The sequence below is a fragment of the Chroicocephalus ridibundus genome, chromosome 19 (genome assembly GCF_963924245.1).
Source record: "Chroicocephalus ridibundus chromosome 19, bChrRid1.1, whole genome shotgun sequence".
NCBI lineage: Eukaryota > Metazoa > Chordata > Aves > Charadriiformes > Laridae > Chroicocephalus > Chroicocephalus ridibundus.
The window spans coordinates 5,109,201-5,122,759 of record NC_086302.1 but is presented as its reverse complement, the minus strand read 5'-3'; the positions used below and the strand labels follow the sequence as shown (position 1 = coordinate 5,122,759).

At 61.6% G+C, this 13,559-nt stretch overlaps 1 protein-coding gene across 1 annotated transcript; it reads left to right on the top strand.

Annotated features, from left to right (window-relative positions):
* Positions 1-500: 500 nt before the first annotated feature.
* LOC134525382 (uncharacterized) lies at positions 501-2,694 on the top strand. Its single transcript, XM_063356216.1, has 2 exons — positions 501-595; positions 1,490-2,694. Exon 2 carries the CDS (start codon positions 1,633-1,635, stop codon positions 2,326-2,328), a length of 696 nt encoding a protein of 231 aa, XP_063212286.1. The 5' UTR covers positions 501-595; positions 1,490-1,632; the 3' UTR covers positions 2,329-2,694.
* Positions 2,695-13,559: the final 10,865 nt, after the last annotated feature.

Below are 13,559 nucleotides of genomic sequence, written 5' to 3'. Positions count from 1 at the left end.
GGCTGCCGGGCTGGCTCCATCGCTGAAGGCAGAGGAAGAGGAGGATGCTGAGGCACCTGAGGAGCTCGGGTGGCCTGAAAACCCACCGCCTTCGCCCATGCCGGCGGCTCGCCTGCCCCTTTGCAGCCCGCGGCCAGGCCCGGCTGGTGGGTGGGTATGAATTAGAGCTGCCCGACAGCCGTTCTGGCACGGCTCAGCAGATTAACGGGGTGAAAAGAGATGTTGCAACGCAGCCCTGCCAGCGCAGAGAGAGCGGCCGGGCTGGGGGGGAGCCGGGGACGGGGTGTGCTGGGAGGGGGAGACCCCTTCCAGCGCGGAGCAGAGCCTGACCCTGCCTGATCTTGGCCGGGCGGCTGGGAGCCGGGCCAGCTCGATAAGCCGTGCACGGCTGGGCTAGGCCGGCGTTCCAGCCGGGGCCGTTTCCAGGGAGGACTTGGCTGCGGGAGGAGGTGACAGGGGACACCAGCGTGGCGGTGATCTCCTGGGGTTTCTGCACCCGGGCGGATCCATCGGGAAGGATGAGGAGGTCCGTTTAGGCAGGAGCAGCGGTGTGAGCGCCGGATAATTATTTCAAGCTGAAATATTGACGGAGAAGGTATTTAGCAGGCGGGAAGATGCAGGGCTGCCCTGAGCCATGGCTCTGGGGGGTGTCTGAAATGTCGGAGCCCCTTCAGCCGGCCACGCTTCGTGGCGTAAAGGGGTGCCGGGAGGTGCCGTATGGCAGAGCCAAAGTGCCAGCGCGAGGTGTTGGGCATCGGGAAGGGACACGGAGCCCAGCAGAGCCTGGCGCAGCCTCAGGGCTGAGCACCCCCAGCACCCACCCATGGCTCCATCCATGCTGCCCCCTGCCCTCCCATGCCCAGGGCTTGCATCGTCCCCGTGGGAACTGTCATTTCAGCCATACCAGAGGGGCCGGGGGACACGTCTGCCACCAGCCTGCTGTCACAGCCAGGGCAGGAGCAGGGCCACCCCTGCGAGCAGGACAGCAAGCCTGGAGCAGGGTGCCAGTGGCAGCTGGGGGTGTGGGGGGGAACATCACCCTCCCAAACCGGCCGGGGCGGCTCGGGGAGTCCCCACGCCGTGTGTCACACCCAGGGAAAACCTTATAATTGTCCCTTCGCAGGAGACACGGGCTGGAAAAAAGGAGTTGCTGAGGCTCTCGGTGCTTTGTGATACCCATCTGCCCGACTCCTCCTCTCCGGCCGCTGGGGCCGGAGCTGTGCGCAGTCAGCGTGTGCCCGTCCCCGGCGCGGCGGCCAGCACGCGTACCCAGCTGTGATAAGGAGAGCCGAGATAAGGACATGGCTGTCCCTGCGCCCTGTGCTGCGCTCCAGCCCGCTCCCTTGGCCCCGGGCTGGGGGGGGTCTAATCCAGCCTTTCCCCTCCCAGGAAGGGGGATGAGTTTTCCAGCTTCACCGAGCCCCCTCCGGCGCACACACGTGTGCTGGGGCACGCATGTTTAACTGGTCTTTTTTAATATCTTCGTCAGCGACGTGGACAGTGGCATAGAGCGCACCCTCCGCAAGTTTGCCGACGACACCAAAGCAGTGCGGGGCGGCTGACACGCCGGAGGGAAGGGATGCCATCCCGAGGGACCTGGACAGGCTGGAGAGGTGGGCCCATGCCGACCTCATGAAGTTCAACAAGACCAAGTGCAGGGTCCTCCATCTGGGTCGGGGCAATTCCAAGCGCCGATATGGGCTGGGCAGCGACTGGCTTGAGAGCAGCCCTGAGGAAAAGGACTTGGGGGGGCTGGTGGACGAGAGGCTCAACGTGAGCCGTCAGCGCGCACTTGCAGCCCAGAAAGCCAATCGTAGCCTGGGCTGCATCGGGAGAAGCGTGGCCAGCAGGGCGAGGGAGGTGATTCTCCCCCTCTACTCCACTCTCGTGAGACCCCACCCGGAGTCCTGCGTCCAGTTCTGGAGCCCCTACTACGAGAGAGATATGGACGTGCTGGAGCGTGGCCAGAGAAGGGCCATGAGGATGATCCGAGGGCTGGAGCACCTCTCCTATGGGGACAGACTGAGAGAGTTGGGGTTGTTCAGTCTGGAGAAAAGAAGGCTCCGAGGAGACCTTATAGTGGCCTACCAGGATCTTAAGGGGGGCTACAGGAAAGCTGGGGAGGGACTTTTTAGGATGTCGGGTAGTGGTAGGACTAGAGGGAATGGATTAAAACTAGAGCTGGGTCGATTCAGACGGGGCGTTAGGAAGTTCTTCATCGTGAAGGTGGTGAGACACTGGAACAGGTTGCCCAGAGAGGTGGTGGAAGCCCCGTCCCTGGAGGGGTTCAAGGCCAGGCTGGATGGGGCTCTGAGCAACCTGATCTAGTGGGAGGTGTCTCTGCCCATCGCAGGGGGTTGGAACTAGATGATCTTTAAGGTCCCTTCCAACCCTGACAATTCTATGATTCTATGTTGGCTGCGTGCGGCTCTGGGACCGCGCAAGCCCACTGGCCACACGTGGTGCGGGGGACGAGGAGGAGATGTGGGTCCCCACCGTCCGCTCACCCCAGGCGTCCATCATGGGATGCCGCATCAGCATGGCACGGCCCCGTGCTGGCTCTACCTGTTGCGAGGCTCACGCCGGGTTGTGGATGTTGGAAAGGTCCTGCCATGCATGTCCCCAGCGCCGGTGACCCTGCCGCCACCATCAGCTCTGTCCCACGGAGACCGATGGGATGAGGTGAGCCCAGAAAATCCCCTTCCCACCTCTCTGAGCCCAAGCCCAGCGAAGCAGCATCATCTGCACAGCCAACACAGCAGCCAAAAAAATCCCAAAACCCGGAAAGCCGCAGCGGGGCCGGGTTATTTGGTGGCAACTCTATAGGTGGGACTGTTTGAATTTCTCCCCGGTGACTCTGTGGCTCGGGCAGCCCCAGCCGGAGCAGAGCGAGACGGTAAATTCCCCTCGCCGTGCCCTGTTCTTCAGGTATTTCAAGATTATGGCAACCTTTGTGTCCCGGCCGCTTTCTCCGCGGTACGGGAGATTACAGCCATCGAGCATTATTTATGGACATAATTTCGGGGTTATCGTAAGAACCTTGGAGAATGAGATAGCAGCATTAAAATAGCTTTGGGTCACAATGCTAAATCGACATAAATAAGGCTAAATTGACAGATGTCTAAAGCTACGGTGAGGGTGAATATTTTGCTCTGCCGCACTCAGGATGGGCCAACCTCATAGCCACGTGAAGCCAAGTGAGCCTTTTACCTTTTTAATTGTTTTTTGGCCTTATTACCATCCGCTTTAACAACCCGGGGTGGTAGGAGGAAAATAATGTGGCTTTTTCTCGCCCAGATGGGTCCCGAGCTGGGACGGACCCACGGGCACCGCAGGCTGGGAGGTTTTCTCCCCAAAGCCCTCAGCAGCTCTTCTCCAGTGGAAATACAGCTTCGCCTTGGCCAAAATTTTGGCAGCGAGGGTGAATTTGGGCCAAAATCCTGCGCTGAAAGCAGAGCTGGTGATGGGGGCTCGGAAGATTGTGACCCCGGGAGCCCACGCTGCAGCTCAGGCTTAAATTTGGATGTTTCCAGGCTCTGAGCTGATGAGCAGGTCTGTGGTTCACCTGCCAGGCTTCAAACTTTGACTCTCAGACGCAGGAAGGACTTAAAAGCTTTTAGGAAGAGGGGGAGTGGGGAAAATACAACCCTACGATCCAATTCAGAGGGGCTTTGAAAGGACAGGCAGGGATTTTTGGGGTTCAAACCGCAGCGAGCGGCCTCCCGGCAGCTTTGCCGACGACTCCCCGGCCAGAAGAAAACGGCAGGGACCTGATCCAAAACCCACGCCGGGAATTTTTCCATTTGCGGCGCTGGGCTGTAGATCAAACCTCGGGTGACCTGCGGGGCTGACAAAGGGAGAATGGTCTCTTGGGGTTTGTTTAATGTCCCCGGGGCTGGCAAGGGACGTTCCCGGCCTCCGGTCCTCCCTTTGTTCCCAGGTTGGGCATTGTAGCGCGGAGCCCCAGCCGCGGGTGTGCTGCCCCGGGCTTTCTGCTTCGTCCTTGGTCGGCCGGATTAAAGCTGTCAGGTTTTGGTGCCCACAAGGGGTTTTCAGTGATTTTTAGGACTATGCACGTGGCTGGGTGCGGGAAGAAGGTGCTGGTGCCACCCACCGCTGGTGAGTTTCAAGTCTCCGTTCGTCTGTCCTCCCACCAGCACCAGCGAGAAGCGAAAGAGGAATTGCCGCAGACAGGCTGGATGTGTTCAGCCATGGCAAATCCGCCTGCGGCCGAGCCCTGGCGGGTGGCAGCCTCCCGGAGCTCCCGCATCCTCTTTCCCAGCAAAGCTGGGCTACGATTTCACCACAACCTCCACAGCTCAGCCGCAGCGTCATCTGCAGCCCAGCTGAGCCCCTGCCTGCATCCTCTGCCTGTATCCCCTGCCCCCATCCCCTGCCTGCATCCCCTGCCCGCATCCCCTGCCTCCATTCCCTGCCTGCAGTCCCTGCCTCCATCCCCTTCCCGCATCCACTACCCGCATCCCCTGCCTCCATCCCCTGCCTGCAGTCCCTGCCTCCATCCCCTGCCCGTATCCCCTGCCTCCATCCCCTGCCCCCATCCCCTGCCTCCAGCCCCTGCCCACAGTCCCTGCCCACATCCCCTGCCCCTATCCCCTGCCCGCATCCCCTACTTGAAGTCCCTGCCTGCATCCCCTGCCTCTATCCCCTGCCCACAGTCCCTGCCTGCATCCCCTGCCTCCATCCCCTGCCCGTGTCCCCTGCCCCCATCCCCTGCCCACATTCCCTGCCCACAGTCCCTGCCTGCGTCCCCTGCCCCCATCCCCTGCCCACAGTCCCTGCCTGCGTCCCCTGCCCCCATCCCCTGCCCCCATCCCCTGCCCACAGTCCCTGCCTGCGTCCCCTGCCCACATCCCCTGCCTGCAGCCGCTGCCTGCAGCCACAGGCTCGCCGGTCAGTAGCCAGCACACAGGAGCTGGTGGAGGCCACATTTTTTGCCGGAGGAGGTTGTTTTCCCCCTCAGAGAGGGGTTGTCGGGCACAGCCGCCTTTTTCCACTCAGGGCGATAGCCGGGGAGCAGCACGAGGACGTTCCAGGGTCCAGGAATGAGCCGGTTCCTGGGCACAGAGGGACCCTGGGGACGGGGCTGTTGGTTTTGCCTATCACAAGGTAAAGGGCAGAGAGTAGGCAGGAAAAAAAAAAAACGTGTCTCCATGTGGCTGGCATCAGCAAAATTTTCCATGGAAACTGGCGGCACTCAGCGATAGCGCTTCACCTCTGGGACTCACCAGAGGTGACAGACCTTTTCCCTGTGTCCTCCAGTTGCTGTCTGGTCACCCAAGGGACCGCGAGCCACCCGTCACATCAATAGGATGAGTTATTGGTATCCCGTGCTGGGAATGGGCTTTCATGGGATGCAAAAGAGGCACCACTCCGCGGCTCATCCCAGGGGAGCCACGGTCCCACAGCCATCCCCTACCACCATGGTGCCGCCCGTCCCCGTCCCCGCGTGTCCCTCCGGTGGGTATTTCTCTTGGCAGCCCCCCGGGCAGGAATGTTTCCCCGCTGCCGAGCAAAAGTGGAGGCAGGAATTGCTGGAATAGCGACAGGCTGAGTAACAGCGCTAACTTTATTCTCCGAAACAAAGGCCAGTGTCCCAGACGCCGAGGGCTGGTCTGGCTCCCGGCGGCGCGGAGGCCAGGGCTGGGGAGCGCGGGCAGAGCCAGGAATGCCGCCGCCGCCGGGGCCCCTGCCCCAAATTCCTGCCCTGAAGCCCCCCGAGCCGTGTCCAGTTCCCACCACAAACCCCTCTCCTGCTGCCTGTCAGCCAAAAGTGCATCTCTAGGAGCAAAGAAGGGGTTGAAGAAGAGCAACGAAAGGACTGGGATTTCCCTCCGAGACTTTCAAGCAGCTTCCCAGCCCTTCCCAGGGCTCTTCCCTCTGCAGGTGTATCCCCAGCCCATCTCCAAGGATTCTGGGGAGCTCCAAGCCCAGAGCGGACACCCAATACCCTGAGCATCCTGCATGCCTCTCCCACGCTCCCTGCACCCCGGGGTGCTGACCTCCCCTCCGGCCCCGCTGCCCCCTTCCCTGGGTGATTTCCCAGCTGTGGAGGTGGCCAAGGAAGGGCTGGATGTAGCCGAGGAGGGGCTGGAGGTGGCCAAGGAGGGACTGGAAGTGGCTGAGGAGAGGGTGGAGGTGGCCAAGACGGGGCTGAAGGTGGCCGAGGACAGGGTGGAGGTAGCCAAGGAGGGGCTGGAGGTGGCCAAGGAGGGGCTGGACGTGGCTGAGGAGGGACTGGAGGTGGCTGAGGAGGGGCTGAAGGTGGCCGAGGAGGGGCTGAAGGTGGCTGAGGAGGGGCTGGAGGTGGCCAAGAAGGGGCTGGAGGTGGCCGAGGAGGGGCTGGAGGAGGAGGGTCCATTGCCGGAGCCCACGAGCTCCACAGGCTGCGACAGCATCTCCCCATCACACTCCTAGAAAGGTCCCGAGTCCCTGCAGAGCATCTCCAGAGCACGATTCCAGCTCCGGGATGGTGGCTTCCCTTCAATATAGAGCCCGGTTTTCCATCTGGGCAGGATCCGTCCTTGGTGCCTGGTGCGAGCAGCCAGGGCCGGCCTTGGCTGCGGGGCTCGTGGCAAGGCAGCACTTTCCAAAGCAAATATTTGCACAGCGCAATAACACGTGGGAACGAGCAGGAGCGTTGGCTTCCCTGGCTCCGGGGGGAGGTTCCCGGGGAGCCGGACTCAGTCCGGGGGCGGGAAGGGAGGGGGGGCGCATTCAGCTGTGCCCTGACCTGTCGCCGTGCTGAGCTGCCCAGGTTGCAAACCTCTTTATGCTCTGCGGGTTTGCACAAAGAGGCTTTTAATTTGCATCCCAGCAAAGGGGCATCGCTCTCGGCTGGCACTGGAAAACCCTGCTGGGCACCAGTTTTCCAGGGTGGAACTGGCTGTACCGGTGCCTGGTTCCACCAAGGCTCTGCCCTGCCACCTGTGCCGAAGATGCTCAAAGCTCCTGTTGTCCCCAAGGACCCCAAATCTACCCCAAAACCCCTCATGTATGAAGCTGAGCAAGGTTGTGCGGTGGCAGCACCGAGCTGTCACAGTGGGACATTGCAAGTCGGACGCCGGACACTCTTCCTCGCTGGTGCCACCGGCCACGATGTGGCTGTGCCACACAGCCCACCCCAAACCACCCCTGGCCCCTCGCCCCCGTGGTGGCAACGCTGCACTTGGCTGGTTCCCATCCACCGTTTTGTCCCTCCAGGGTGCTTCAGGCTTTTCCCTGTGGCTGCGGTACCTTAAAGCATCATTTTCTATCGTTTATAAAGCGAGACCATCCTGCGGTGCTCAGGCAGCAGCTGAGGACCAAAAATCCCCCCTGCCCTGACACCGCCGGGGCAGTGACACGGGCCAGATGCTGCTCCCTCACCGCAGCTATTTCCCGGGCTCGGGCACTGGGAGCGGCACATTCCCCATCCGCCCAGTTTTTCTTGGAAACGACGTGGGAATCGGGGAACAAGCCCATGCGAAAGGTAAAAGCTGATGCACTGGCACCGGCCCCGACCCACCAGGGCACCCGGCGGCACCGAGCACCCCGTGACTGCCCACCGTGTCCTTCTGCTGACGCCTTGGCAGAGGGCGGCTGACCCCCGAGCATCAAGGGTCAGCACTAATTGGGTATTAGGAGCACGGAAAACCCCGGGGTGAGGCCAGGTTAATGGCCCAGCTGCTTCCAGCCAAGTCACCAACGCCTGGTCGGAGCTCTTCCTCCTCCTCCTCTCCGGGAGGCATCGGCTATAATGGAAAGGTGTCAGCGCTGCCTGCGGTTCTGCTGGTTTTTAAATCCTTTTAAACGTGCTTTATCGCAACAAGTCCCTCCGCCCGTCCACGGGGAGCTCCCGGCGTGCCTGGCCGCTGCCTAAAACCTGGGGGTAATCAGCGCATCTCCCAGGGGAAACCCACCTCCCCTGTCCCATTGTGGCCGGGCAGCTTCGAGCTGTGTCTCAGGGCTGTCCCCATGGATTACGGCATGTCCCAAGCACTTTGTCCCCCCATCATGTCCTGCCGGGGTGGATGGAGGCTGCTGGGGCCCCGCCGGGCGCCCGTGCGAGCCAGGGCTTCCCCAGGGCTTCTCCATAACGGGAGCTGCTCCCGGCCCCTCTTCCCTCCTGCTCCTCTCCATAAGAGGCGAGGTGATGGGGAAAGCCGAGAGGAGCCTGCGCTTGGCTTCCCTCCAGGGATTCCTTTCCTGCCTGTCACCGACCGATATAGTCCCCAGCGTCAGCCTGGCCGCGCGTCAGCAGTGCCCGGGCCGGCAGGCAGGGCTTGGGCTGACGCACCCCGGGGACGTCGCTGGGTCTCGATGCCTCGTGGTGTCCGGGGGTCCCGCGCGGGGCGGTGGGCGCAGCACCCTGCCCAGGGGGTATTTCCATCCGAAGAGGCTGGGGCTCCTGGTGTCAGCCATCCCACGGCACAGGGATGAGCTCCCTGGTGCTGCGGGTCCACCCTTCCCTGCAGGGAGAGGGAAGAGAAAGAAGGGATGTGGGTTGCTTTTCTTTTCCCTTCCTTCCTCCCTTCTTTTCTTCCTCCCTTCCCTCCTTCCTCCCTTCCCTCCCTCCTCCTGCCCTCCCTCCCTCCCTCCTTTCCTTCCTTCCTCCCTTCCCTCCTTCCTCCTTTCCTTCCTTCCTCCTTTCCTTCCTTCCTCCCTCCCTCCCTTCCTTCCTCCCTCCCTCCCTCCCTTCCTTCCTTCCTTCCTCCCTTCCTCCCTTCCCTCCTTCCTCCTTTCCTTCCTTCCTCCCTCCCTCCCTTCCTTCCTTCCTTCCTCCCTTCCTCCCTTCCCTCTTTCCTCCCTCCCTCCCTTCCTCCCTCCCTCCCTCCCTCCCTTCCTTCCTCCCTTCCTCCCTTCCCTCCTTCCTCCTTTTCTTCCTTCCTCCCTTCCCTCCTTCCTCCTTTCCTTCCTTCCTCCCTCCCTTCCCTCCTTCCTCCTTTCCTTCCTTCCTCCTTTCCTTCCTTCCTCCCTCCCTCCCTCCCTTCCTTCCTCCCTCCCTTCCCTCCTTCCTCCTTTCCTTCCTTCCTCCTTTCCTTCCTTCCTCCCTTCCCTCCTTCCTCCTTTCCTTCCTTCCTCCTTTCCTTCCTCCCTCCCTTCCCTCCTTCCTCCTTCCTTCCTTCCTCCCTCCCTCCCTTCCTTCCTTCCTTCCTCCCTTCCTTCCTCCCTTCCCTCCTTCCTCCCTTCCTCCCTTCCTCCTTCCTCCCTTCCCCTTCCCTTTCCTCCTTCCCTCCTTCCTCCTTCTCCTTTCCTTCCTTCTTCTTCCTCCCTTCCTCCCTTCCTCCCTTCCCTCCCCTTCCATGCTCAGGCCATGGCCAAGCCTCTCAGCTCCGCATCGCACAATCACGGGACTCCAGGATCCGGGTCCTTCTCAGGAGCGGGCAGCAGGACCAGCACCCTGTGCCCCTGCGCTGGGGTCGCTCGAGCCCCCAAACCACCCCATTTTTAGCTCTGGCCCAAATGAGCTTCAGGTGGTTGAACGAAACCACCTTCAAACAACAGAGGGTTGGAAAAAACTGGGGGGGGTTTGCCTTAAATCCCCACTTCCCGGGGTCAGGGCAGCGTGCAAGCCCCGGCTGGGGGATGCCGAGGGCAGGGGCCACCCGTTTCACAGACACGCGCCAGCACGGGGGGGGCAAGAGCCACACGTGGGAACCGGGATGTGCCACCATCTCACGGGTGACAACCCGGAGCTGCCTCTGCTCCCCCACCTCTGCCAGGGGAACCCCAAAACCTCAAACTCATTATTCTGAGATTTTGGGGGTTATGGAACGGCAATATTTTAGCACACCTTCGTGGACACCCCAGTGCGCACAGCCCAGGGACCTCCGGGTTCTCCTGGGGGGAGGCAGCAGGCGGGGGGCGGGGGGGGGGGGGAGGGAGGTGCCTGCAAGCAATAACTGGTGCTTTTGGCAATTAATCTCTTTAAATCCTTTAATGAACCGCGATCAGGTTACAGGTCTCCCGTCACGTCGGATTGCTGAGGATTAGCAGGGACAGATGAACAAAACGTGCCGGCAGGGAAGATGTCTCCCTTAGTGTCTCTGCCCTGTACTTTCCTACCTCGGGGTGGGATGTTGGTTTTAATATATATATATATATGTAAAATTAATATATATATTAAATTTTATATATATATATTAAGGTTTGCAGCAGGGATCTGTTCTCACCTCCCCCATTCCTGCCGTGCGTGAGACGGGAGAGTGAGCAAGACAAAACCACTCGCGCGCACCTTGCCCTTCGCTGTACACATTACGTAGCTATTTTGGGGTGCGGTCCTCTCTCTCCATCACCCTTCCCAGGGTTTTCCGTGGATTTGGCTGCCGTGGGTGTTAGGAAAACCCCAGTGCTGTAGGGAAGGGTCCTGGATGCTCGGGACCAGCAGGGGGATAACTCCTCTCCATTGCAGACACAGCCCATGGAGAAGACGCCGGATCCTGCCCCAAAGCCGGTGACAAAAAAGCACCTGTGGGCTTTGGGAAGGAGCCGGCTGTGGCGCAGGCGGAGGCGTATGATCCGATTAGGGCAGCTGGGGCTGAAAATAGAGAGGCTGCCCTGCGACGGGGAGGCTCATGAGAGCGCTTCGGCCAAGCCCGGGTGGGAGGTGAGAGATGCAGAGATATTTGAACCCTGGAAAATCACAGCGTGGACGGTCCCGGCTGTTTGCCCATCAGCCTCCTCCAGCCCAGCCTCCCTGGGAGGAGAAAGGCCGCGAGAAACCACAGCCCCGAGCTCGCACGTAGCAGGGTTAATTACTCCATTTACCTTCAATGATTCCCTTAAAAAGGGTCCAAGAGTCTGGAGAAAAACTTTCTCACCACCCAAAAAATTTTGGAAAGGTTGTGGGGAGGGGGATGAGGGTGAACAAGCCGCTTTTCTGCTGCTCTTCTCCAACCCAAGAGCAGAAGGCCTGTGGAGGGGACACCGCGGGGACGCTGTGCCAAGGAGCTGGGGGGCACCACAGCCGAGCTCGTCCCAGCTCTGCCGGGGAGTGGGGTGCGTGGGGCAGGACCCCAAGAGAGGGGGCACAGCAGCCTCCTCCCGGGGAACACACCAGGTTGGGATAAACCCCATGGTGTGGCTTTGCACCCCGTTACGGAGCCACCCAGCTCTGCAGCATCGCCATCGCTGGGTACCAAGGCGGCTCCTGCCTGCGCTGAGCTGGGGACGCTGGGCACTGTCCTGCCCGTGCCACACGCTGCCACTGGACCCCCTGGGGCTGAGACAGGGTGTTTGCCCAGGACCTCACTCTACGTGGGGCTGCCACGGCCAAAATCACCCGGGACAAGAGCAGGGGGAGACGTGCGATGTGACGGTGCCCGTCCCCGCATGGGCACGGGGACTCCGCAGGCTGGGCGTCAGGAGTAAGCCGGGCAGGAATTAGGCACATTAACTTGCAGAGCAAAAACAAAACCGATTGCTAAGGTTTAACCAGATCAGTGACTTAAAGAGCTTAGCGGGGAAGAGAGAACTGGACCAAGACGCGCTTAGCACAGTAAGGCGAGCGCAGGGCAGCCGGCACAGCGGGAACAGGCTCCCGAGACCTGGAAGCCCAGCAGAGCCAAGGGCAAGACCCTGGATGGGGACATGGGGACAGGGCTGTGCCAGGCTGGGGGCGCTGAGGAAGGGGGAGACGGGGGTGGTGGGGACAGGGGTGCCCGCTTTCGTCCCCCGACTGGCCCTGGGCAGTATCCAGCACCTCCACCACTCTTCATCCAGGGAATGGGGGGGCTGCAAATCCCACGCTGACCCCCTCCCTTGGGCTGCAGACTGTCAGTGTGTGTGGGGGGGGGGTGTCTGGGCAGACATGGGGTGACTGAACTGAAAAGAGGGGTTTATCAGCATTTCTCAGCACAGCTGAAATGAGGGTTGAAGCACAAGGGTGCCCCGTCCTGGGGGCTGATTGCCACGGGATGGGGGGCCGGGGCGGGGGGGGGTGGGGGGGGGGGGGGGGGGGGGGGGGGGGGTGCGAGATAAAAATACACGTGGGATCAAAAAGAGCCGAAAACATGCCCAGGTGTGTTCCCCAGCCCAGTGTGGTGACCTCCAGCCGCGACCCCTCAAAAGCCTCGGGGGAGCCCAGGTTGGCCTCGGCTGCCCAAAAAGGGCAAATCAGGGGCCAATTTCCACCCTCTGTGGCTAATTGGGGCCGTAACGGCCTCTTAAAGGAGTAAAGGCTGGAGGGGGAGGAGGCATGGAGTGGAGACTGGGGGGGTCCCAGGAGGAAAGGGTTAAGGGGGAGGCGGTGGGCTGGGGGGAAATGTCTTTTAAGTGCTAATACAGCCTCTGCGCAGGGAAAGGCTGGGGAGGGGGGAGCTGGGAGGGGGGGGGATGCTGGGGGGAAGGGGGATGCTGAGGGGAAGGGGGAAAGCTGCGGGGAAGGGGGAAAGCTGCGGGGGGAGGCCAGGCGTGACTGGGGGACCGCAGTGCCGGGGGGCACTGGGGGGGGAGCCGGATTCCCTGCGCCCGGTGTCCCGCCGGGATGTCGGAGCCGCCTGCTCAAGGCGGCTCCTGCAGTGCCCTCTGGCGACGCCGGCCCGGAGAGGCTCTGAGCATCCTCGGTGGCCTCCCCGTCCCCTGGGACCTGGCCTGGGACCTGCAGGGAGACAGCCCTGTCCCCCCCATAGCCCTCACCCCGGCCCTTTTTCACCCCCTCCATCGCCCTCACGCCGTCCCCGTCCCCTCTCCATCACTCTCACACAGTCCCTGTCCCCTCTCCGTCACCCTCATGCCGTCCCCGTCCCCCCCTCCATCACTCTCGCACCAGCCTCTCGGCAGAATTTCAGCTCCGGGGATTTTCTGCCCTTCCCACGGGTGCCTGCACCCCTTGCCACCCTCCCTGGCACCTCACTGGGACTAGCCCGAAGGAATTAACAGAGGAAAAAGCAGAAGCTGGGCTTAGGTATTAACGCACCACATCATTAATTTTGTTTTTTCCCAGAAGGTCTGTAACAAAATAATCTCGTAAAACCAACAAGTGTTCGGTGCTATTTACGTAACGTTATTGCTGGCAGGAGGGGAGAAAGAGCGAGCCTTATGTAAAGCCCTGCGCTGCCGGGGCAGGGGGTGCTCCCGAAGGCAGGCAGCGAAGGATGAGGCTTCTGCTCTGTGTTTTCCCTCTGACCTTGTGGCTGGGCGTGATGTGGGGGGTTTCTCCCCAAAATTCCTGCTCCAAACAGGCCCAGGACCCTCCAGCAGGACTTTGCTGCTGTCCCCGTTGTGCGTGAGCAGCCGGGGGTGGCACAGGCTGTATGGGGTATGGCGGGGGGGGGGTCGTGGGCCAGATCACCCACAAAACTAAACTCTGGCTGGCGTCGCGGGAGGCTCTGGCCAGTGGCTGGACCAACCTTATCCATCCAGAGCTTGAACGTGGATGTGAGGGTGCCAGCACAGCTGTGTCTGTGGTGCGGGGACGGGGCTTGCTGCACCCCACAGCACAGCTTTGGGGGGCCCGGGTGGGCTGGGGACTGGTAATGTCCTGCAGGAGCTACTGCAGAAGTCACTGGATGAGGATTTACCCGCAGAGACGTTGCCCAAAACGGCGGCCGGGGCACTCG

Excerpts from the sequence above, each read along its gene's own strand:
- LOC134525382 (XM_063356216.1), top strand. The coding sequence starts at position 1,633 with ATGAAGTTCAACAAGACCAAGTGCAGGGTCCTCCATCTGGGTCGGGGC.